This window comes from Scylla paramamosain, chromosome 33, assembly GCF_035594125.1.
Source record: "Scylla paramamosain isolate STU-SP2022 chromosome 33, ASM3559412v1, whole genome shotgun sequence".
NCBI lineage: Eukaryota > Metazoa > Arthropoda > Malacostraca > Decapoda > Portunidae > Scylla > Scylla paramamosain.
In genome coordinates, this window is record NC_087183.1 from 14,596,506 (window position 1) to 14,617,367 (window position 20,862).

The 20,862-nt window shown below is 47.1% G+C and overlaps 2 protein-coding genes and 2 non-coding genes across 4 annotated transcripts in view; 2 read left to right on the forward strand and 2 right to left on the reverse strand.

Moving 5' to 3' along the window:
• The first annotated feature begins 3,682 nt into the window (after positions 1 to 3,682).
• Trnan-guu (transfer RNA asparagine (anticodon GUU)) lies at positions 3,683 to 3,756 on the forward strand. Its single transcript has one exon. It is a non-coding gene; the product is annotated as a tRNA-Asn (tRNA).
• Positions 3,757 to 4,191: 435 nt separating this feature from the next.
• Positions 4,192 to 4,265, reverse strand: Trnan-guu (transfer RNA asparagine (anticodon GUU)). The gene has a single exon. It is a non-coding gene; the product is annotated as a tRNA-Asn (tRNA).
• Positions 4,266 to 4,536: 271 nt separating this feature from the next.
• Positions 4,537 to 8,867, forward strand: LOC135089746 (uncharacterized). The gene is made up of 2 exons (XM_063985728.1): positions 4,537 to 6,814; positions 6,980 to 8,867. The coding sequence occupies exons 1-2, from the start codon at positions 6,493 to 6,495 to the stop codon at positions 7,111 to 7,113; spliced, it is 456 nt and encodes a 151-aa protein (XP_063841798.1). The 5' UTR covers positions 4,537 to 6,492; the 3' UTR covers positions 7,114 to 8,867.
• Positions 8,868 to 10,056: 1,189 nt separating this feature from the next.
• The window catches only part of LOC135089743 (uncharacterized), a 22,603-nt gene continuing 11,797 nt past the window's right edge, over positions 10,057 to 20,862 (reverse strand). Inside the window, exons 2-4 of the mRNA XM_063985726.1 lie at positions 20,601 to 20,764; positions 19,886 to 20,456; positions 10,057 to 11,757 (exon numbers count right to left, since the gene is read on the reverse strand). Of these exons, the coding sequence (XP_063841796.1) occupies positions 10,826 to 11,757; positions 19,886 to 20,456; positions 20,601 to 20,764 (1,667 nt within the window). The 3' untranslated portion in view covers positions 10,057 to 10,825. The remainder of the gene's footprint in view (positions 11,758 to 19,885; positions 20,457 to 20,600; positions 20,765 to 20,862) is intronic.

Here is a 20,862-nt window from a genome sequence, read left to right on the forward strand (position 1 = left end):
CAAACAAGGGTGTATGTAAACTGAGGAGGATGAGGAAAGAACAGGAATACTAAAAAATAGAGACAATAGTAAATGTTTAGTTGTTAGGTAAGGTAAGCAGTAACATCAGTGCGTTGACTCATGACACACACACACACACACACACACAAACACACCACACACACCGCAAAGGGATGGCACGGCATGTTACTGCCCATCGCTCTCATTCCCTCATCACCACACAAAAAAAGTAACCACCATGTTTGTCGCCTCTTATCTTTCCCTCTTGGCAGCGTTCCAGCCATATCAGCACTTTAAAAATCTCTCGAGTTTCGTTATCACCAGCAAAACTGATGTGGGTGGAGAAGGTATTTAAATTCTTGAAGTAAACACACTTGAACTGGTGAAGTGAACCCATGAATGAGGGAAAGAATGAATGAAAATACGAAAACTAGACAAGACAAAAGATCATTTAGTATTTACATAGTTAAAAAGGAAGAGAGGTAAAAGTTGGAGATGAAAAATGAAGGATTAGTATTAGATTATTTCGGGTTAAAGGTAAGACAGTGCAATGAACGTAAAGGAGATGAGGCTTTTTAAGTAAGGGCAGTTTTTTCGTAAACTTTAGACGATGCAATGAACGTGGAGAGTTTTTTTTTTTTTTTTAGGAATGAATGAAGATTATATTTGAGTCTAAAAAGAGAGTGGATAACATATGGTATTTTTTTTATTTATTTATCTATTTATTATATTACATTTTGTGACCAGCAGGTTTAATGTGTGATTCATTTGGTCTTTATAGTCTTCATGTTATCTCTTCCTAGTTTTGATAAATAATAATAATAATAATAAAAAGTCCCAGTGATGAGCATTGTCTATTCCACGTGTGTTTGTTGTGGTCTGTCAATGCCACGCAATCTCTTTCCTCCTGTAATCTCCCAGTGTTTCACGCCGCGCAAAAGCAAGTTACATGTCCAGCCTGCCGTCCTGAAACCCTGCACGTACGCTTGGTGTGCATCAGTGTCGACATCCGTGTAGGTCACTGGGTGTGGTCTGCGTGGCGCTCTATTATAAATCAAGCGACACCAGACCTTGTAATAACGAAAGACCTTCCCCAGCGCAAATAATCGGTGACTACATATAGTAGAAGTTTGCATATTGCCTCATTTCTTGATTCAAAAGCGGTTACTGTAGATATAAAAAGCATTGCAGTAAGGATTAGTTATGACATTGTGTTCCTTTCAAAACGTAATGTATCTAAACTGAAATGAGTGCAATCGGTTGCTGAACGTGTTAGGAAACTATGGACGTCATATTAAAGCTCAAAGGTCTTGGTGGATGAGGTATTGAAATAACTGCCCACTTTCAAAACGTATGGAATCTAAAAAAAAAAAAAAAAAAAAAAAAAAATAGATAAGCAAACTTTTTAGGAAACACTCACGTAATACTAGGAAGGGAATAACAAAACTGGCAGACTGTACAGTTACGAGTATATAGAAAAAAGTCGACAAGTAGAGTTTTTTGGAAGTTATTGACAGACCATGTACCAAAATATAAATAAACAAATAAATAAAGAAATAAATAAAAATAAGTAGATAGATAAATAAACTAAAATCAATCTATGGGCACTGGTGGAAAGGAAGTTACTGTATACGCAATAAGGAACAAATAACACCCAAACAGACAGGTGCGAGTCCAGGTGTGAGAGCCGCTTAAGATAAAGAGGCGTGAACAGTCAAGTAATCCACCATGAACCTGAACATGAGTCAAAACATATTATGAAACACTTCTGCGCCGCACCTCCACTACTTTCAAAAGGTTCTAGTTGAAGTTGTACTGATTTATAAGGGTATTTTTATTATTCCAGAGACAGATTGATGAGATTTCTACGGTATTAACATGAGAAACGCTCTTGAGAACCCGGTTAATCATTTCTGTGGCCTTGGAAAATAGCAATGGTAAATAGTAGTAATGGTGTAGTTATACGGTCTTTTTTTTAAGGACAGACTAACAAGATTTCTACATGATTGACTCGAAACACTTGAAAATCCGGCTAGTCATTCGTAGTCTGGAAAAAAGTCATGTTCTCTTCATGTTTTCTTTTTTTTAAGGACATATGAACAAGTTTTCTACATTATTAACAGGAGAAGGGCTCTTGAGAATTCGGCTAACCATCTCTGTGAAAATAGTCGTGGTGAGAGAGCTAAGCGTTAATGAATGCGGACCAAAAGCATGAAGCCCCGAAACGATCACTGTGACGAACCGCGTACTCTAACTAAGCCTTGCCGTGGCGCAGCAAGATAACAACGAGGACTGCAAATGCGCATTGTAGATTATTTAGTGATATGAGTAATTCACTGCCGGACTTAAGAAAGAAGAACAAGAAGAAGGTTTGACTCTGTAAATGTTCAAATAGATAAACAGAATAAACTGATAAGAATAAAACTGGAGCTGTACCTTGTGTATATGTAGTGTGTACATAAAATGAGAGTAAATATCAAAGCAAACAACATAAGAACGTGAATATTGACGCAAACATAACAAGAGGAACGTGAATTCCAAAAGAGACAGAACAAGAACGCGAATACCAAAGCAAAGCAACAAGAACGCGAATACCAAAGCAAAGCAACAAGAACGCGAATACCAAAGCAAAGCAACAAGAACGCGAATACCAAAGCAAAACAGAACAAGAACGCGAATACCAAAGCAAAACAGAACAAGAACGCGAATACCAAAGCAAAGCAACAAGAACGCGAATACCAAAGCAAAACAGAACAAGAACGCGAATACCAAAGCAAAGCAACAAGAACGCGAATACGAAAGCAAAACAGAACAAGAACGCGAATACCAAAGCAAAGCAACAAGAACGCGAATACCAAAGCAAAGCAACAAGAACGCGAATACCAAAGCAAAACAGAACAAGAACATGAATAACAAGGCAAACAGCACAAGTATCAGCAGTGATACCACCAGCGGGAGACCTCATCTGACCACCGCTAGGGAAGGTTAATTAATCATGAATGTCGAAGTGTCAGTATCGCTTTGCCCTTGAGGTGTTCTTGATAAGCACACAAGACTTGGAACTGTATGTAGTCATTTAATGTGACCTTTATCAGTGGACCGACCTGTGTGTGTGTGTGTGTGTGTTTGTTTACTTCTCGCTGCTCTCGTTCACTTTCACTCATTCTATCAATTGTTCACTCCAGGGACATTACAAGCTCGTGCCTTGTCTATGAGAACCTTACTGCATGGTTATCGCGCATTGCTACTCAGCTTTACGTGTTGATTTTAAACCCCAATTCCTTTCCCAGAGTGCTTAGAGAAATGTAACATTATAAAAATGCTACACTTCTCTAAGCACTCTAAGGTTACCCTCCCCGCACACCCACCACTCCCCAGACTCTTCATTTTTATCTCTTCCGCCCACGCTTCCACTCCCTGTCTCCACCCGTTACCCACCTTTCTCTCTCTGCCACTCCGAGTTGCACTACATGTTTACTGACTTGCCCAGCGGCTTACATAATGACTGACAAAAAAATTAAAGATAAGTATTATCCATTCCTCGTTCTTATAAACATAAAGGAATATTCAACACATGCACAATGTGTCTTTTTCAACAGATATAAAAATAGATATAAAAGACCAGATTTTAGAGAATCTCGAGAAATGTCGATAAAAACCTTTATAATTTTTTTACTTACAAGCCTCCGTGGCACAATCGGTTAGCGCGTTCGGCTGTTAACCGAAAGGTTGGTGGTTCGAGCCCACCCGGGGGCGAATCTTTTGAAGCTTTTCCCAACACTCGTGGACTCCGGTGTGAAGCAGCGACGCGGTTCAGTCCTGTGACGCGTGTCACACAGGCTTGTCACGTGACTGTTGGTGTATGAACACCACAAATAATATGTTGGCTGCAGACTTTTGGCAGGCTGCAACGGTGTGCGTGGCTACTTTCACCGCGCGCGTGAGTGGCGCTGGCCGGGCAGGTGAGCGTGAGGCGGGGGTAACAGGGGGTTGCATGTTGGAAGCGGTGAGAGCAGCTGCGCCGCCACGCACACCGTTGCAGCCTGCCAAAAGTCTGCAGCCAACATATTATTTGTGGTGTTCATACACCAACAGTCACGTGACAAGCCTGTGTGACACGCGTCACAGGACTGAACCGCGTCGCTGCTTCACACCGGAGTCCACGAGTGTTGGGAAAAGCTTCAAAAGATTCGCCCCCGGGTGGGCTCGAACCACCAACCTTTCGGTTAACAGCCGAACGCGCTAACCGATTGTGCCACGGAGGCCTGAAACACAGGGAGTTGTAATAGGTATATGTACCAACACATATTTACATTTTTTTTATAAGATAAGTTGTCAGCAATTTACCTGTTTATGCCAAAGTGGAGGTTATCAAAAAACACACTGGCATAACAGGAAACTGCTACATGATCTCTCTCGACTCATCTCACGGAGCCGACCACTCACTACAGTCCCTCACAGGGTCACACACAAGTAATAACTGAAGATGACTAAGGTGACTCGACGCCCTTTCTTCTCTATACTGAAACTGACCTGAGTAGGAAGAGGGTTATGCTGTACTGACCTGCCCCCTCTCCTGCCCTCACTAGTGACTGCTTTCTGCTTTTCTGCGAAGACGTGAAACAGCGGTACATCAGATAACATGACAATTAATGAGAGAGAGAGAGAGAGAGAGAGAGAGAGAGAGAGAGAGAGAGAGAGAGAGAGAGAGAGAGAGAGAACATCCTACCTAGTATGTAACATGTACCTTACAGATATGTTAAGTGTTTTGTTACCATGTTGCCGTAACTTTATAAATGTACTTACTATATTGCTGCTCTTGCAAAATAAATAAAAGTTAATGAAAATTCCTTTAATTCACTATAACCATTAACACAAAAATAACAAGGAATTGTGAAAATGTTCAGAGGAGAAAGAACTACAAGCAGAGAAAGAGGAGGAGGACGTAAGAAAAGAGAAGGGAAAGAGAAGGACTGAGGAAAGAAGAATAGAGAAAGATAAGGACGATGAAAGATGAGAAGGGAGAATGAAGAGGGAAGAAAGAGGAGAAGAAGAATTAGAGAAAGAGAAGAAGGACGAAAGAAGGAAGGAAAGAGGACAAAAGAGGACGGAGAAAGAGAGGGAGAGAGAGTAGGAGGAAGGAAAAAGGAGGACTAAAGAAGGGAGGAGAGAAAGAGGAGGATGAAAGAAGGGAAAGGAGAAAGAGGACACACAGAAGAAAGACAAGAAGGAGAGAAAGAAGAGGAAAGATAGGCTTCCTTCAGGGGGAGACAATGGGACTCACTCATTTTTAACTTGTTTCTCATAAAAATTTTCGTTTTCTGTAAACGTCCAATAAAAAAAAACGAACAAAATTCATGGCATACTATACTAAACATGTGAATGCTCAAATTTATCTCATGACAAGAAGCCGAGGGCATAAGTGTTTCGGAATACGGCCTTTGTCTGGTTCACGTGTGGGACTGCCGGCCTGCTATACAGACAGGTAGATAGACTTAATCACATACGGGTCTCCTAGCTCCTCGCTACACTAAAGCAGCATAAGGCAAGATGCAGCCTTGCCTTATGGAGACGCCGTGACGCACTTCCCACTGAACGAGAGTGGGAAGCAAACTTTGGGTGGTGTGTGGTGTGGGCGCTTTCGGGATCAAACAGGAAGCCGGGTCGGGAGTTGAGCCACTGATCATTCAATTGCCTGCCCGTTAAGTGGCCTCCAGTGCACCGCTCAAGTCACAGAGGAAATGCAATACAACAACACTGTTTAATGAAGGAAGTGCGCACGAGTCACTTGTCAGGGAAGGATCTCCAACACATGTCAGTGACAGGATAATTGTAGTGCGGGGAATCAAAGGACTAATTAGCGTGGTTAGACAACTGTGCGGCTCACCGACTGGTCTTGTTGGTCTCCGTGTTGTGGCCGCGACCGCCGCATCGCTCGCTCCTTCCTTCATTCTAGACACTGGTTGGCTGCACACTGCAAGGAGAGGAGTCAGGTCGCTCCTCTGGGGTCACGTGAAGGTGTAATGACGCACAGCGATTCCAAAGGCAGCACTCACTCCTCCACGCCGAGGCCTGGTGGAGCCTGCAAGAGCTTGGAGGAGTTCCGGCTCTTCAAACAAAGCACGTCTCCCATTTTCCTCACAAAGAGTCAATGCATCATCGTTTTCTGAGACACAATCAAGTCCAGAAATGGGCCTCGCGGGCAAAGCGTCGCCGGACACAGCCGAGTCACTATTGAGTTAATGACCCATTTTTCCCGAGGCGCCTTCCATTGACACTCCGACGTGATGTAGTGTGCCCTTTTTCTCCGCAATGCCTTCAAGCCATCAGTCCCATTAACGCTGACGTTCTCATTTCATGGCTTAAAGCTGTAAAAGCGACGTTTTCTATTGGTAAACACAGCAAGGACACGATCAATACCCTTCCGGTGACCGTCCACAAGCCTCCTCTGCCCAGAACACCTGACCATCTCCCTCCAGACAGCCGCTCGCCATGTCGCCGCTGCCTCCGCCCCTGCCACTCCTGGTGGCGCTGCTGGCGCTGCTGGGGGCAGCCCCGCTTGCCGCCGCCGAGGTGAGCGAGGCCGTGTGGCACCGGGCGCTGGTCTCGCAGGCGCAGCTCGACGCCGCCGCCACGTCTGAAAGGTTCCTGGTGGCTGATGAGATCCTGTGCGCCGCCCTGGCCAACGCCGTCCCCTGGTGTCACCTGCTGACCCACGAGGGCACCACCTGTGTCCTGTACGACGTGGTGGTGGACAGTCTGGACGCCGCCGCCGCCGACGCCGCCACGCCCTGCAGGACCCGCCACCGCAACGGTGAGACGCCCGCGCCCGCCGCCCTTCCCCCCACTCAGCCCGTCACGTGTCAAGCCAGTGTGTGCTGTCCCCAGTAATGTTCCCACTCAGCCCTCAGTAATGTTTCCACTCAGCCCCAGTAATGTTCCACCTCAGCCCCTTACAGTAGTGCGTCCCTTGCCGCAGTGTGTGTCGTGGAGGGCGTGCCGGTGCCTCACGGGTCCATGGTGGATCACCAGTGCCTCCCCGCCCTCTGCTGGAATGGTGCCATCATTCCCGCCCCAGCAGGCACAGGTGAGTGTTTGCTGACACACAGGTGAGCCTCAGAGTGCTGGGGTTCCTCCCTCAGGATGGCAGGAGCCTCAGTCACTCCTTCTCCCCAACAGTGTCGACCGCATGCGACGGTGACTTCGCGCAAGACCCCCTTGGCTGTGTTTACCTGCACCAGGTGGCGATGGGCTGGTGCGAGGCTCGCTACCGCTGCGGCACTCTCGGCGCCGACCTCGCCGTCGTCTCGGCTTCAGATTTTGCAGTTCTGCAAGCTTTCCTGGACAACAACGCGGCGAATGAGGGTGAGTTCCTGAAGGAAGGCAACACACGGCTGTATACTTGGCCGCTGTTATGAGTGAGGAAATGAAACAATGAACAGATAAGTCTAAGACGTTAGTTGAATTTAACAGAACTAATCATCCTACACTTGTATATACTCGTACGCTCACTGTTTCATTTTAACTGTACTGACCAAACGAGAGCCACCCTGTTGGTTCTGAGTGGTAAAACCAGTACTGATGCAAGAGTAAACTTGCAAAAAAATGAAGTAAAACGTAGTCAGGAAAGGTGAGTCTAAGCCTTGCACTGTTCGGTCCTCAGAGATATGGGTGGGGGTGAAGGGACGCAAGTGGTTGGACGGTCGTGACGTGGAAAACTCAATGTGGGGTGGCGACGATCCCAACGGCGACCCGGAGGACTGTGGGCGCATGAGGATCTTTTCTGAGGGCTACATGCTTGCTGACATGACCTGTGAGCGGATCATTAAATTCCTGTGCATGAGGTCAGGCTAGGCTCCGAATAATTGTTCTGTATTGTCAACCGTTTCGGCTTCTTGTTTCTACTACATGTAACACAGGATCTGCATACTAGTGATTAAATTTTACAGGTTGTTTTCAGGATTCTAGTGGTAGTTCAACAAGGATACTGCACTTTTAACAGGTTTATTCGAAGTCAATGGGGGTTTTCAAGTGTTTTCACGGTTTCAGTGGTTGTAATGGTAGTTAACAAGGACTCTGCAATTTTAACAGCTTCTTTTGGAAGTTACTGTGGTTCTCAAGTGTATTTTGACGGTTCCAGTGGTTGTAGTGGTAGTTTAACAAGGACTCTGCACTTTTAACAGGTTCTATTGGAAGTTCTCAAGTGTGTTTTGACAGTTCTATTGGTTGTAGTGGTAGTTTAACAAGGACTCTGCATTCTGAGCTCAGACGGGCAACAAAGTGTGGCGCTTTTTGTGGCGACTCGTGGCGGTGATCGCTCCCTGCAGACTGTGAGTGGGAGGGAAAGGTTCACTTGATGATGCGGACAGTCTGACCTTGAGAGCTGACCCGAGATGACGCAGGAGCACTTCTTCCGGGTTCTGCTAGCGAGAGTGACGCTGGACGGGGTGACGCAAGCTGTCGTGGTTATTCTGAGCTCATGACATGTATCACCCGCCCCTCTGCACTGTGGCTGTTGTGCACTAGGCGAGTGAGCAGGGAGTAATTAGCAGGTAGATTTTAATTCTCACAGTTTTTTTAAGAGCCGAGTCATGGCCAGGTGTGGTTAAGGAATTCGTCATTTGTAATTTCATCCACTTTCCTCTGTCTTTTTATGTAAGAGGGGGTCTGGTCAAGAGCAACAGAAAGGCTGAAAAAGGCCCACTGCCAGTCCCCAGAGTAGTCAAAAGGATGATCCAGAGTTATGAGGGAAAACGTCCTTTGAAAACTCCTTGCTTTGACGACACAGAAAACCTAGAAAAGTTTTGCTTAATCATTCAAGACACTTATACTTTAAGAATTAAACAGACACTGGAATCTGTACATTACATACTTTGTTTTCTTTCTAGCACATTCCAGAATCCAACCCACCATATTTTCATCCACAGTGTACTTTTTTTTTTTTCCAGCACATCCCACAGTCCTGCCCATCTCGTTACCATGTTATGTGTTCTTTATTCAGTCTCCATCACCAGTGCAGCATTACAGCCACAAGAACACGATATATTCGAGACCAAGGGAGGTAAGCAAGTCCTATGCCCTCAAATACTCAAGCTCAGAAGATGTCACGCATATCCAAGTGTTCATTTATGTAAGTTCAGAGGATACCAATGTCTGTCGTCTTGTATCCATGTCTAAGACCTCTTATATCCAAGCTAAGGTGAGTTGTGCATGTCTGGTTTCCGACGTCCAGTTACAAAGAGGATATTTATGGTTAAGTCTTCTTCTATACAGCCCACAGAGGAACACACGTCTAAATCTTACATCGATGCCAAAGAGGAATATCCATGTCTAAGCAGTCCAAGGCTGATTAATACACACGTCTGAATCTTTCAAAATCCATCCATAAACATGGTATATATATATATGTCCGATTCTTCAGGTATCCAATTAAAGGAGAGATATACATGTCCTAATTCCCCAAATATCCAAGATGAAGTTTGAATCTTGAAATGTCTGAGGATAAGCAAGTCTATGTCGTCTTACATCCAAACTGAACTGAAAAGATGTAAGCATGTCTGAACACTCAAATGTCCAGGGCTAAGGAAGATACACATGTCTGAGTCCCCCTTCCATGTCTTCCTCTCACGCCAAGTCACGAGGATCAGGAATTGTTACGTACAGGTGGTCCACTCCTCTTGTTTACCTCTGAAGTTCCTGTTTAAAAATTACCTTTTCCTTTCATCAGCTGCTAATACAGAGACGGTTGTTTTCTAAGATTCCAGTATGGTCTTCTGCAGCAAAGAGAGTGTGGGATATACTATTATTTCTTTTTTTCATTAGCTGTTGATATAGGGAGGCAGCTGTGTTATAGGATTCCAGCAGGGCTTCCTTCAGTAGTAAAGAGAATACAAATGTGTAGGACATAACATTGCCCTTTTTTCCCATCAGCTGTTAGTGTAGAGGGATCACTGTGCCCTCTGGAATTCTAAAAGAGTCTTCTTCAGTAGTAATTAAGGTGTAGGGGTGTGGGACATTTCAGGGCACATCACCACGTACAGTACAAACACGCACACGCACACATTCAGGTTTGTTTATTTAATACTAAGGTTACAGCATGCAAGCGCAACCAGCACTGTACACAATCCAATCTAAACCACGAGAATCTGGAGGTATCGTGACCGAGTGAGTGGGTTGAGTTGATCTGAGAGCTGCCTCGCGATGGCTCCCTAAGACGTCTACGCATTTACTTTTAGTCTAACGTTGGGATGTCGTTCGTGTCGTTCAAGGAGTGAATTCAACAGATGATTACTTTTTTCCCTCAAGTAATCTCCATTTTGAGTTGAACCAAAGACAAAGAGAAAAAAAAAAGGTTCCTGTGTAGCACATGGAATACATAGGTGACGCTACAGTGCATCACGTACCATACCATATCACTCTGCTTCACACCAATGGCGTTTATGTACATGTATGTCCATAGTTTGGGTCGATGAGGCCTTTTCTATCCGACGGAAGAAAATTTTGTACAAGGCGTCATCGGAGGCTGCGTCTGGAAAGGTAAGGGTGGGGATGTAGTGGTGTGGGGGTGCAGGGAGGAGCCTTTCTCGTCCGTTTTCTTTTGACTGCTTGATGAATGGAGAAAGAATGGGAAGGGGGACAGAATTTCGTATGATTTCCCAAAAGTACCGCAGCTTAGAGGCTTAAATCCCTAGGCAGCCATACTCGGGTGTTGTGTTAAGTCTAAAGGGAATCCAGGACCTCTTGTATTGTCCTTGAGGTGCAGGCCGCTTGCTTCAGACCCGCCCCTGCTGCCCCGCTCGTGTGGGCCGACTGGGGGAGATCTTTCTTAGTTTGGTGGTCCGTACAGATTCGCTGGGGTCTTAGGCGGCGAGATGTCGTATCCAGGAGCTGTGCTTGGGGGTGCAGGCCGTACTGGGGTGACAGGTCGTGGTGGTGTAGGCCTTACTGGTGTGACAGGGCGTGGTGGTGTAGGCCTTACTGGGGTTACAGGGCGTGGTGGTGTAGGCCTTACTGGGGTGACAGGTCGTGGTGGTGTAGGTCTTACTGGGGTTACAGGGCGTGGTGGTGTAGGCCTTACTGGGGTTACAGGGCGTGGTGGTGTAGGTCTTACTGGGGTGACAGGTCGTGGTGGTGTAGGTCTTACTGGGGTGACAGGTCGTGGTGGTGTAGGTCTTACTGGGGTGACAGGTCGTGGTGGTGTAGGTCTTACTGGGGTGACAGGACGTGGTGGTGTAGGCCTTACTGGGGTGACAGGACGTGGTGGTGTAGGCCTTACTGGGGTGACAGGACGTGGTGGTGTAGGCCTTACTGGGGTGACAGGACGTGGTGGTGTAGGCCTTACTGGGGTGACAGGACGTGGTGGTGTAGGCCTTACTGGGGTGACAGGACGTGGTGGTGTAGGCCTTACTGGGGTGACAGGACGTGGTGGTGTAGGCCTTACTGGGGTGATGGGTTGTGGTGGTTGTGGAGGCCTTACTGGAGTGACGGGACGTGGGGGCTGGGGACGGACTGGGGATGGTGTCTGTGGGATGCTGGGCAGGGGCTGCGGCTGGTAGGGGCTGTCAGGGGGGACTACACCAATTTGGTTGTTAAGCTCGTAGAATGACTCGGCCTGTTCGCAGTTCACCTCGTTCCACCAGCGGCAGGTGAAATGCTCCTGGGAGAAGATGGTGCCGTTGGGACAGATGTTCTTGATGCCAGTGTTGTAGTTGCATATGTGGAACACTTGGCACCGCGTCTCTGGGTCAGCGTAGAAACCTGGGGAAGGGGGAAGGGTAAGGGTGATATTCTGGCAAGGTAATGAGCTGTGCTGAGGCAGGGAAGGGTGTGTGAGGGAGGGAGAATTAAGTGAGGAACTGCGCGGGGAAGGAGTCATGAAGGAAGGAAGGAGGCTTAGATGATGAACTGTGTGAGGAGGAGCAATGATCCTTGACTTTCCACTTAATATGAGAACTGACAGGACACAGCTGTATATATTGACAGCATCACCTTGAGCTACACAACATTAAGGAACAGAGGACAGTATTCCGGCGCTCGCAACCCGTAGAGTGAGTCAGCATCCTTAGTGGGTGAGATCTTTAGCAGCAGACGCAGAGCTGAGGCGGGAAGGAATAGGCGTCTCAGTTGAATCTTGCAATGCTAACTACTTCAGGATCCTTCGCCACACAAAGAGTATACGCGATTAAAATAAGAAAAAAGTCCATAATCTCCAGTCTCCTGCGTAGTGGTCCCTTCACTCTGACGTTAATGGCTAGTAAAGTAATTTTTATGTCGCCATACACCACCACACACCCCCACCTCCGGCCTGTGGGTTCCTGATGACCTGCTCTTCCCTTCCTCCTTCCCCTGATAGTGTGGTGGGGTTGCAACACCTCACCATCTCACGACAAAAGCACGTGCCAGTCTTTTCACTCACGAAAGACAGGAGCAAGAAGTCTATTTGCATCTCTAGGCCAGTCTGAAATGTGCAGGGAAAGTTTGCTGAAGTGAAGTTGTGAGGTGACGGCAACACGTGGAGGGTGGCGGAGGTGGAGGAGGTGGAGGCGTGGCAGTGGATGAATCAGGTTATGTTGTGCAATGGTCGCCGTGACCCTGTGTATGTGGAAGCAAGTCTGGCAACGTCCGGAGAGGTGACGAAGATCAAACTCTCCAACTCTTGCTACAGACAGTGGCGAGGACACACACACACACACACACACACACACACACACACACACACACACACACACCCGTGAAAGTGGAGGAAAACCTAACAATACCCAGCGACCTATGAGGTTACAGGGCCTGTGGGAATGTAGGGCAAAGGTCACTAAGCCAAGAACCCGCGTCACCTCGTCACCCCCGTCATCCCAAGAGCGACTTCACAGAGCCCAGAGGAGACCAGAGGACCTCCAGCGGCGTGACCAATCTCCCCCATTGTGGCCTTGACGTGTGTGTTGTGTGTGTGTCAGACAAGAAATGCATGGTGTCGCTGGTCGCTCATTCCTCCGGCCAGCACTGAGAGGCGACCCTTTCATCCCGTGTCCTCCTGTGGGTGGCCGTGTTTATGTGATTGGAGTGCGTGTAATTTCTTAGTCCACCAGGTGTCTTGGCCCTCTCACGCTCCACGAGGGGAGAGAGAGTAAAGGGTGGCTGGGGAAGACAGGGAGTGAAGCAAGGGAAGAGAACAAGGAATAGCCGAGGAATAGATGATGAAAAAGAATAGATAAAAAAGAGAATAAGGAGTAGGACAAAGAATAGACAAAGAATAAATGAGGAATAGAAAAATGAGGGAGAGGATAAAGGAAGGATGGGGAAAACGGAGTGAAGCAAGGGAAGAGAACAAGGAAAAGCTGAAGGATAGATGATGAAAGGAAGTAATACAAGGAATAAATAAAAAGAGAATAAGAAGTAAGACAAAAAATAAACAAGAAATAGATGAGGAATAGAACAAGGAATATAAAAGGAAGACCAATATAAGAAAGAAGTGAGGAAAAAAAGAAAACAAGATGATGCAATGAAAGAAGGAGCCATAAGCAAAGAGACAGAAAGAAATGAGGAGCAGAGAGACTGGAGGCGTGTAAAGAGGAGACGAACTACAGAAGAGATGAGACAAAAGATACACGTGAAGAGAGAGAGGAAGAATGAGGAGAGAAGAGATGGAAGATTGCATAAAAAAACGAGAGGGACTGGAGAGAGTGAAAAGTGACAGTTGCAGACGAGGTTATGATGGTACTGAAGAGGAGCATGGCGGGAGAGAGGGAGAGGGAGGGATGGGAGGGAAGGATCAAGGTGAAGAGCGGAACAGACAAAGGTCATCCGGTAAATACGTCACTTCTGTTGCGTTGATTCGAGTCCTGCTGACGAAGGGAGGACGTGAGGGCCTAATGGTAATTTCTAAAGGTAATTTTCACGCATTCAACTCATCTGAGGGACAAATGAGATACTGAGGGGAAGATAATGATGTGTGGATTCAGTAGTGATTTAACTTTCCCATCTACGAGTTAAGCTTTGTATTGATGCGTAAAAGAATATTATCTGAAGTGTACAGTGTAATTTTCAAGTAGTTTAAGTGTATGTGGTATAGAGGCTCAGTATATAAGACTAAGGGGCTGGGAGGGCATCTTAAGGGCCGAATATTAACGGGATCTCCTGTTGCGATTCATAAGGTGGTAATGGCTATTGACTGAATGATTGATTGATTAGAATGTTGAAACGAGATAACAACGGGTTGAAAGAGAAGTGAGATGATGCTTCCGTGATAAGCGTCTCTCTCTCTCTCTCTCTCTCTCTCTCTCTCTCTCTCTCTCTCTCTCTCTCTCTGAAACCCACAAGTCACTATAATAATCGCGTCCTATCTTTCTTACCCTCTCCCTCACACACACACACACACACACACACACACACACACACACACACACACACACACACACACACACACACACACACACACACACACACACACACACACACACCTACCCTCTCCTAAAGCCACGCAACCTTGACGGCCAATGCTAACACATACTTGAAGCCACGAAAGAACATTATAAGAAGGATTAGGACACATCGTTATCCTCTAAATGCAATCCGCGTATCCGCCTCCCACATGACTGATGACCGACTGCCGCCTTCCGCCCCATGACACGCGGGTAAAAAATATTCCTCTCCCATCAACCTTCGGGAAATGCCTCGTGGTTAACATTCCATCTCCGTAGCGGGTGTGTTTGTTCTTCCAGTCATGATCGCTGGTGCTCCTCCCCCTGCTTCTGCTCTTTTCGCTACCGGGTATGGTGTGGAGGCCTTGCGTGGTGTGGGGTGCAGGGGTGTTGTGTTGTTATAGTGGTGAACTGTGGTGTGGGGTTAGGTCTGGTAGTGTGGTACTGTGGATTTTTGCTGCTATGTTTGGCGTGGGTTTAGATTTGATAGTGTGATGTCTCTCTCTCTCTCTCTCTCTCTCTCTCTCTCTCTCTCTCTCTCTCTCTCTCTCTCTCTCTCTCTCTCTCTCTCTCTCTCTCCTGAAGGCGCTGCTGTGGCTCCAAGTTAAGAAGATTAACGTGACTTAAGACTTGACATGGGAAAAGTAACGTTACTCTCTCTGTTTCTCTGTCTCTCTCGTGAAGGCGCTGGCGGGGCGTCCAATAGCATCATCGCCGTGGTATGTCAGGCGTTGCTTCAGATCCTGCCGCGTGTTGTCCTTGGGAGGCGACCCTGACCCTGAGCCCCATCCTAACCTTCGCCCACTCCCATCTCTCCCAGGGCCGCGGAACACACTTAAGGTACTCCACTAGTCAGGGCGTCTATTAAGGAGGTGTTTTTCTTCGCTCAACAAGGTTTGGCGTGTTTTTTTTTTTTTCGTCGTCCAGGGCCAATGAAGGAAAAGATGGGCACGTGAGGCACTTGTTTGGCCATACCCGGAGGTCACAGGTGGTCACAGTGGCCTCGGCGGTGACGTCCAAATTGAGAGGATGGAGAAATAGTCAGCCCTTCGTGTGCATCTTCTTCAGGAGTTCAAAGAGAGTCGTCCCCGCATGGTTGGACTCAATGAAAGGCTCCTACGTGTTCCTCGTCACTCCCCGCTCCATCTCCTGACGCTCCCTGGCAGCCGTGGGGAGTCAACTGCCGACTTTCACACCTGCCGCCTCATCACGTAACACGCCAGGTGCCCGGGGCAGGTGGAGGCGACGGGAAGGTCATGAGAGGTCTTCATGTCGGTCTAGAAGAGAGGTCCTGATGCAACACAAGGCGGCGGAGAGCCATGAGACCACCAGACCATCAGACCGACAGACCAACAGACCCACCCAGCCGTCCGCCGCACCGGGCCACTTGTCACAAGGCTGTAATTTGCAAGTCTAACACGACGGATCCGATAATTTAAGGGGTGTTTATTCTGGATGGGTTTTATGATAGCACGCCTCGTGACGCCGCCTCCACGCTCCCCGCCGCCGGACACGTCAGGTAATGATTTTAATGTCGAGGTGGAAGGGAGACGATGAGCACGCCCCGCCCACCACGCGACGAGAGTACAGGAGAAGGGTCTGGCAGCTTTGACGAGGGTACTAAGCATGCGTCAGGAAAGGAGGGCCAGGAAAAAACGTCCGTTCTGTATTCTTTTCACTGTGTTGCTTTGACGAAGGCGCTGCACGAGGGAATCAAGACACTTTTCTCGTGTATCTATTTCTGCACCTATCTACACTTCCTGCAGCTGCTTCTTGTGATGGGTAAATGATGGATAAATGATTGTTCTTGATTCTTTCGTTGTTCTTTCGCAAGCCACATAATCACCAGAGCTGGTACGAAAGAACCACAAGGAGCCACAAGCAACCACAACCACACGGAAGTAAGAGTTGTAATATATCAAACTTAACAGCAATAAACACATAAAAACTGCTAGAAAAAAAAACAGATTAAACTGCGTAATATGAGCTTAAGGCCGCACAAACAAACACATAAATCATGATGCAACAAAATAGTCAAGAGAAAGAGATATAAAATAGAGATATATGTTAAAATGTGCATTAGACCATAATCTTCATCACAGCTACTTCATTCTCTTCATGAGGTAACGAGCATCAGGTAAAAGAATAATTAATTAAGGTGATTGAGTTAATGAAGAAGAACGCGAAGGACAGACAGATAAAGGAGGATGAGAAAAAGACAAAACACACACACACACACACACACACACACACACACACACACACACACACACACACACACACACACACACACACACACACACACACACACGACCCATTCATATTAATCAGCCTTTTCACTTGCCTTCACTTACCTTAATTGGGCAAGATAAGGGCAGGCAGGTGAGAGCCAGAATTAATGGAGATAATAATAATGACTCTAATGGTGAGGGGCGCCCATCATGACGGAATGAAGGTGACGGGCGTGAGGGAAGGCGGCGACGGGCGTGAACGGTGATGGTGAAGGTGATAGTGATGGAGAAGGATTGGGGTCACGAGGCACCTGGTGATTATATCTTTACAGGTGTTTTTACCGAGAGAGAGAGAGAGAGAGAGAGAGAGAGAGAGAGAGAGAGAGAGAGAGAGAGAGAGAGAGAGAGAGAGAGAGAGAGAGAGAGAGAGAGAGAGAGAGAGATAAATAATAAATAATAAAGAAGAATGAATTTCTTTTTTTACAATCCACCTACGTATCTTTCTCAATACAAGAATGCGACACACACACACACACACACACACACACACACACACACACACACACACACACACACACACACACACACACACAAGGACGCGGCCTGGTCTGAGCAACACGCCAAAACAAATCACGGTAATGGCCCTCTCGTGTCGCCATCTGCCGGGCGACCCACTCGGACGCGAGCCGATTAGTAACATATGCCAGGAAAGCTGACGCGACCACAGGATTCCACGTAAACATGACTTCCGCTGGTTAAGTAACGGTGTCAGCTGCGGCGAACTGTGAAAGCATGGAAAACTGTAACGTGGAGGAGGAGGAGGAGGAGGAGGAGGAGTCTTTCGTCTTTACTATATCATTATGCAAGGAATTTCAATGCGATGTTAGGTAGCAATCTTAAGTCTTCTCTGAATGTCAAGACTAGAGAGAGAAGTGGGTGGGGAGAAACCTTCGCCTTTGCAATCTATCCTTCATCTCCTACTTCAATGTGGCTCATCACAGGCAGCTTCTTAAAGGACCAATAGATCAACTGGTGTTTGTTCTTCCTTTGTTTTCCTTCGTGAAATTACAGAAACCGTAACAACACAGACAGACAGACATACAGACAGACCGACAGATACCTTCCATATATAGAAAAAAAAAAAGTGAGAAGAGTGACTGAGAGTGAATGGAAGTGAATTAAAAGGGATGATTCCACATTGACCCTCTGTATGGGAGTGAGTGAGAGTGAATGTGGGATGAGTATTGGCGTGGCCTTGACTGTAACAATACTGGAGAGAGAGAGAGAGAGAGAGAGAGAGAGAGAGAGAGAGAGAGAGAGAGAGAGAGAGAGAGAGAGAGAGAGAGAGAGAGAGAGAGAGAGAGAGAGAGAGAGAGAGAGAGAGAGAGAGAGAGAGAGAGAGAGAGAGAGAGAGAGAGAGAAACAAGGTATTAGTATTATGAAACAAACACATGAATGAAAGAGAGAGAAAGAGAGAAAGAAAAGACATAGCAGAAAGGAACGGGGAAACGGTAAAGGGGCAAGGAGAGGGGAAGGGAAAGGGAAAGGAAGGGGAAAAGACACAAGAGAGGGGAAGGTACTTTAATAACAAGGTAAAAGGGTGAGTGATTTCCCTCTCACTCTTCAGAAGGTTACCGGAGGGGGCTGGAAAGGCAAGAAAAGGGAAGGAATGGGGCTGGAAAAGGCTGAGCGAGGAAGGGTGAGGGACGGGTGGAATGGGCGAGGTAAGGTAGAATTTTCAAGGGAGGGCGATTTATGAGCCTCAGACAGTGAAAACAAATTGCATGATTCATAGCCACTTGTCATCTTCGTGTGTGTGTGTGTGTGTGTGTGTGTGTGTGTGTGTGGCAGTGATGGATGAAATGCTCGATAGATGAAAAGGAAGGATGACAAACTGATTTCGTACTGGTTGTCCTTATCTTAATAATATCCTCAACTCAGGAGAGTGAAGAGGAGAGGAGTGAAGAGAGGAGAGGGGTGAAGAGAGGAGAGGAAAGACGATGAAATAAGATAAAATGAGGTGGAAGGAAAGAAGAGGAAAAGATGCAGATGAGACGAAACGAGGTGAGATGGGAAGAGAGGAGAGGAAAGGTGAGGAGAAAAGAGGAGAAGAAAAAGAGGAAATCAATCAAACAACTGAGTTCTCTTTCAATAAAAGCCACTAAAAATTCTCTCTCTCTCTCTCTCTCTCTCTCTCTCTCTCTCTCTCTCTCTCTCTCTCTCTCTCTCTCTCTCTCTCTCTCTCTCTCTCTCTCTCTCTCTCTCTCTCTCTCTCTCTCTCTCTCTGTCTCTCTCCACCATTGACCAATCCTCCAATAATCCCAGCCAGTCTCATAACCAATCGTCCACTACGCAATCCTGGTCTAGTGGCATCCTTTAGAGCCGCACTGAAGCATTCCTATCTGCCGTGACCGACTCAATAATAACAGGTTACGTTAGCGCGAAGGCTGGCTGGAGAAAGCTGTATTCTTTTTTTATGTTTCTTATTCTCTCTCTCTTACTTTATACTCCAAACAAGACGCGTCACAATTATGAACGCTCGATGTTTTGTGTGTATGAGTTTTTTTTTGTGTGTGTGTGTATGTGCGTCTTTTTTGTTGCCTCGCGTAGCAGGTGGAAGCCATAAATTGTCTAGTGAGGAATCAGTGAAGGAGTCGGTGGATAGATGAGATGAAATGGAGATGAAAAGTACACATAAAGCAACACTTAATTTCAGGAACCCGGCGGTGAAATTGATGATAAGTCTTCTAATGGTTGGTTATAAATATCAGCTGCGGGGGGAAAAAAATTAGGGAAAATGGAAAAGGTGAAATTGAATAGAAGGAGAGGCAGTGTGCAAATGATGACAGGAAAAATTATAATAAGGAAAAGGAAATACATTAACCTGACACGTGAAGCATTATACAGTCAAGGGGAGGTGGTGCAATGATGAGAAACAAAGACTTAACTCATCCTTACTTATCTAGTTTTTCTTTTTTTTACTTGCCTTTTTTTTCTAGCTTCAACTTATCCAAGGTTAGCTGAAGCGTGAAACAAAGAAACTAATTGCTCTCTCTCTTTCTCTCTCTCTCTCTCTCTCTCTCTCTCTCTCTCTCTCTCTCTCTCTCTCTCTCTCTCTCTCTCTCTCTCTCTCTCTTACTCTATCCATCCATGAAGAGACCAATTACTACAACTATCTATCATTCAGCCAACCAATCTACCAATCTATCTCTCACCTTTACCTGTCCAGATCTGCCTTACCTGCAGGACGGCCGGAGCAGCTGAAGGAGGTCTCAATGATCGGCCAGCCATAGATCGGGTAGTCCTCGCCAGGCTCTCCAGGAACAGACTCCCTCAGCCAGTCCAGTGGGTCGTCGCTGTGGTGGTGGTGGTGGTGGTGGTCATCGTGGTGGTGGTGGTCGTGGTCGTCAGGGGTGGTGGGAGGGCGGGTCGGGGGACGCGTTGGGGGTTGAGGGGGACGAGTAGGTGGTGGAGGGCGAGTTGGTATAGGGGGACGAGTAGGAGGACGAGTTGGGGGACGAGGAGGCTGGGTAGGAGGACGAGGAGGTTGGGTAGGGGGTCGAGGAGGTTGGGTAGGGGGACGAGGAGGTTGGGTAGGGGGACGAGGAGGCTGGGTAGGGGGACGAGGAGGCAGAGTAGGGGGACGAGGAGGCAAGGTAGGGGGACGAGGAGGCTGGGTAGGGGGACGAGGAGGCTGGGTAGGGGGACGAGGAGGCTGAGTAGGGGGACGAATGGGTGGTCTGGTTGGTGGGGGACGTGGGGGCTGAGTTGGGGGACGAGTAGGACGAGTAGGAGGACGAGTCGTTGGTGGCTGCAAAGAGAAAATAGGGAATGAGTTAATCCCACAGCTGCCACCATTATGAAGCACCAATCCCTCTGCTGTCACCACGATGATGCAGCAATCGATACATACCCCAATCAGCAACTCAGACCTATTTTACTGAATGGAACTTACCACATAGGGAGGTCTGGTGGTCGGCGGCCTCACGGGGGGCACGACGGGCGGCGGCCTTACCGGGGGCGGGGTGAGGATGCCATTGCCATTCCCACTTCCATCAGGGATAAGGGGATTCGTCGGGGGCAGGTAACTATATTGGGCAAAGGTGATCCCCACACACCCTGGAAGTGGAAAGAAAACGGAATTAGCATCATCTTTTTAATGATGGAGTTTTCCTTTCAGTGTTGCATTCTGTATTCAATTTATCAGGGAGGGGAGG

Bases quoted from the DNA above. Each gene is read 5' to 3' on its own strand.
- LOC135089746 (XM_063985728.1), top strand. From the start codon at position 6,493: ATGTCGCCGCTGCCTCCGCCCCTGCCACTCCTGGTGGCGCTGCTGGCG. The intron at 6,815-6,979 runs GTGAGACGCCCG...CCCTTGCCGCAG, and splicing joins CAGGACCCGCCACCGCAACG to TGTGTGTCGTGGAGGGCGTG.